This window comes from Mytilus trossulus, chromosome 3 (assembly GCF_036588685.1).
Source record: "Mytilus trossulus isolate FHL-02 chromosome 3, PNRI_Mtr1.1.1.hap1, whole genome shotgun sequence".
Lineage (NCBI taxonomy): Eukaryota > Metazoa > Mollusca > Bivalvia > Mytilida > Mytilidae > Mytilus > Mytilus trossulus.
In genome coordinates this window covers 43,839,075-43,843,557 of record NC_086375.1, presented here as the reverse complement: position 1 = coordinate 43,843,557, position 4,483 = coordinate 43,839,075, and the positions used below count along the sequence as shown (strand labels likewise).

General features: G+C 33.1%; 1 protein-coding gene across 1 annotated transcript; it reads left to right on the top strand.

Moving 5' to 3' along the window:
• The first annotated feature begins 238 nt into the window (after nt 1–238).
• LOC134710803 (cholecystokinin receptor-like) lies at nt 239–1,402 on the top strand. Its single transcript, XM_063571202.1, has one exon. It carries the CDS (start codon nt 239–241, stop codon nt 1,400–1,402), a length of 1,164 nt encoding a protein of 387 aa, XP_063427272.1.
• The last annotated feature ends 3,081 nt before the right edge of the window (nt 1,403–4,483 follow it).

Sequence of the window (4,483 nt, the reverse complement as noted above, 5' to 3'; positions counted from 1 at the left end):
GCATTCAATTTGCAAGTCTTTTTCTACGTATAACGTTTTCGTTGAAATTTATATAATTTTTCAATTATATATATCCGTAGTTGTTCATTAATGCAGATCCTTAAGATTAAGAGAGATTAATCGAATTTATGTTATACTCTTAAAGAAAATTAATTATAATGTTCCATCTACCACGGAATTATTCACTTTTAAGTGTAAAAAAATATATGTGCTGTAGAAAATATACATATTCCTTTCAATGGCGTCAGCAAAAATACAAGATGAACGTTTGACCGAATGGAACAACAATGTAATGCAATATTTGATTCCGAATAACGTTGTTTTATCTCTTTACCTGATACTAGGAACTATTGGAAATATAACTGTTATTGTGGTATATGTTTTTAAAATGAAGGTCAAAAGGGATGATAGATTTTTTATACCGGTGCTTGCGACCGTGGATTTTATAGCATGTCTCATTGGTGCATCGTATGCCTTTGCTTGGAACCTTTTACCGGTAAAGTTCAAAAACGAATTTGCATGTGTAGCACTCTCGTTTGTTTCTCAAGGATTAACAATTGTAGCTGCAAGTTTATTAATGATAATAGCAGTACAGCGTTACCTTAAAGTCTGTAAGCCATCGTTTATATTTACACAGAAAATGAAATATTTTTGTATTATTTTGGCTTTTTGTTTCGGATGCGCATTCTCAGTTCCGATATTTTTCTATTATGGTGTGGTAGAAATGTACAATCCAATTCTTAATGTGACAGGATACTGGTGCGGACAAACGGTTCATTACAAAGAACACTTTATTCTTCATGATATAAGTGCTGCAGTATTTGCATTTATTGCTTCCATTGTTCTTATCATACTTTACATTTTGATTGGAAAGACAATTTATCAAAAATTTATAAAATTCCATATATCTATAAAACAGGGAAAGTATACCAAAACACCTAGTAGCTCTACAGAGGCTGAAAGTGTAGAACCGGTTGATAAAGATAACGTTCACAAGTCTTCAAGATCAAGAGCGAATAGCATCGAAGATCTCGTCGATCGCGATGGATACAGACGGAAACTAAGACGAGGCTCCACCGATACCCTTGACCAAGGACGTTTCTACACAATAGGACAACATTTTCGAACGCACAGATACTCATACATGTTTATGACAATCACTGCACTGTTTATTATTGGATATACACCACGGTTAACACTGATGATTTTAGAAAGTCTTGATCCAAATTTTTGGAACAAACCTAATGAGACAATTGCCGGATTATTGTTCCTCTATAGGCTGTACCTTTTAAATCATGCTATAAATCCATTTATTTATACCTTTTTCGATACAAGATTTCGCAAGGCAGTTTCAGAAATATTTTGTAGTTGTTGCTCAACAAGAAAATCTATGTCTTTATGAGCAGATCGTCATTCGTAGCAATTTTGTAAGAATTTACTTAATACAATGTATAATACATTTAGTAAAATTTTTCTATCAGATACTTTTTACAATTTGTTTTTCCTTTGTTCATACTTGATACTTCAAATTTTCAGAACACTTGCTCAGATGAATTGATTTGAATTGCACTTAAATCATTGCAACAAGGGCATCTTCAGGGGCAAGAGGAGGTTTACTGAATATACAGAATAATGAACCAATAAAAGAAGAGAAAAAACAAAACGGTCAAAAAAGATAAGAGAATAGAGGGATGCTGTTATATAAAGAATAATTTAAAAGAGAAATGAACTAAATGAATGGTTTGTTGTGCTGTCGTGTTGCCGTCTCCCTTATTGTATTTCGTACAACCATGGAAGTATTATATTAATAATACTTCCATGGTACAACATATTATGAATTGTCAATTCTTCAACTATTATTATTATAATTATATAACTTTATTCTAGGTTAAGTATAACACACGCTTTTTAATATCGACATATTAAGCATCAATGCTTGAGTTTTTGTTCTGTAATTTTAAATTTTAACCAATACTTGCACATATGTTCTCATGTGCAACGGAAGGATAAGAAGATCATAAGAGATGAATACTTCTCACAAGGTGTCAAGATGTAACGATATGTGACAGGTGTTTAGCGTAGTCCAGGCAACCAATATATAGTAAGAACCTTCACTTGTTTAGAACAATCCTTTAGATGAGATTTTTTTTAAACGACTTTCAATGTTGCAGAATTTGTAGTTTCATAATCTTCGAATTGTATTTACGCCCAGGGGAAGGGGGCACTTCCTATATTTTAGTGGTATGAGTGTACCGCAAAACAGGGTCGCTTAGCCCTGCTGGTTAGAACAGGGTTGATTTTCGTGTCCAGCTAGTTAGTACAGGGTCGCTTTTTCATGACCAGCTGGTGAGAACAGGATATTTCTTTTGAAACAAAGTATTTGTTTAGAACAGGATGGTTCATTTAATGAATTTGGCTATCAATTTTAGGTATTTTTGTCATATAGCGCTTCAACGGATTCGGTACTTATATATTCTCGGACTTCAAATGTTTGGCTTTGAGCGTTCCTGATGAAGGTAAATCCAGAAAAGCGCTTCGAACGCATTGACATTTTTGAACGTGTTGTTTTCATTTTTTTCAATTTTGTAACTGTTGAACCCGGGTCTAGAACAATATCTATTTTATACTGTCTAGACCGAGGTACATACATTTTCTGTGCGTGTCTAGAACCGGGTTTACATTTTCCGAGCGTGTCTAAAACAGGGTGTTTTTTTTCAATATTTCTCTTTAGAACAGGGTATGTTTTTCAATGTTTTCTGGTTAGAACAGGGTATGATTTGGCAAGTGCTATCTGCACAGTTCTACCGTGCCATAAAAATAGTCCCCCCCCCGTATTTACGTTATACCATGATAATCAATTTTGTTGGCTTTGTTGGTCGGTACGAAATCAAAATGCTAGCTTTGAGTGTGCTAATAGTTTCTAGACATAGCCATGGGCCTATCATTAACTCTTTTATTTATAAAAAAAAAAATCTAAATCAATTATGATTGTTTTCATACATTTATTCCAAAAGGCGTGAGTTATTTTATAACATTGGTTTGTGAAAGAATCTGTAATAATTTGACGACATGTCCCCCTTTATTTGCGAAGAAGTAGCTTTTTTCCCCTATCTCAATGCTTAAGTATTGGTTCTGAACGAAGTAGAGGAATTAGTGTTGATCAAGCACCAATTTTCTCGTCAAAGGGTGGCTAGAACCTGTATATAGCTTTTAAATTACACCTTTATAACTCCTCACTTGGCTTTTTGGATTCACTTATTTTCATGGGTATCAATTTTCGTGGATGAAATAAAACTTGCATTTTCGTGGATATTTAATTTCGTGGTTTTGCCGAAGTCTGCATATAAACCTCAAGAAATTTTTTCATTCGTTAAACTTTAAATTTCGTGGTTCAACTGTACCCACGAAAGCCACGAAAATTGGTATCCGTCGAATAATAATGAAATCAGATTACGGTGACCTAGTGTTACCTTTCCTCGTCGGTAGAAACTAGAGTTGTAACACAGTACAAGAAATTCGGCACGAAGATGGCATTAATTTATATGTATTTGGATTGATCAAATGATTTCTGGTGTTTAACACAACTTTCAGCATCGTGTAAGTCGTGCCGGACATTCAGGATACTCGATTAGAACCACAGACCTTTGGAAGTATACCTGGCATTCATTATCATTTTTTATCAAAATTATAGCAAACTTCATCGCTTCTAACTCAAAATATGGGCAATTTTATGTTTAGGGCGTCTTGAAATCTTGTGACAGCTTCCGAAGTGCTAATTTTTAACCCTTTTCAGCTGGACCAAATCACTTTTTTCCTTTAATTTTTTTTACAGTGTAATTTCATTCCCTTCTTGCAATTTGAGGCATTAAACATGGAGAAATAAATTTGGAAGAGGTATAAAAATTAATGGCAAGTAACCCACTGTCAACACTAGGGACTATATTTGTGGACAACAAAAATCAAGTGACGACAATTGTGGTCTCGGACCAATTATATTATAGTTTCGCTATAATACATTACGTATTAATATCTATATGATATAGTATGCATTATCCATGATTGAAATTAAACAAATAAGATGTTCTCTTGTACTCTGAATCGTAGTAAAAGATATTGGATTAAAATGTATTGATTTTTTTGTCATTCGAGAGTAATGAATTTCAAGATTTTTAATAGACCTTCGGTATGATAATAAAAATGAAATTGAATAGTTTCATAGCAGATACGTTTATTACACTGATTATATGGCTCAGGCAATGTCTCAAATAACAAGCAAAAAAGTTTTTCATAACAATATGCAGAAGTACTCTAAAACAGATATGGATGGAAATTAAATATCATATTTATCACAAAAGATTGATATATTATAATAGTTCTCATTTAAAATTTCTTCACGAAAATGCTGCCTTTCGTCGTCTTCATTAATGGTTTTCAATTTCTTAATTATTTGTTCATACGTTTATTGGGGAAAAGTATGTGAATG

Coding starts and splice junctions, on each gene's coding strand:
- LOC134710803 (XM_063571202.1), top strand. CDS start 239: ATGGCGTCAGCAAAAATACAAGATGAACGTTTGACCGAATGGAACAAC.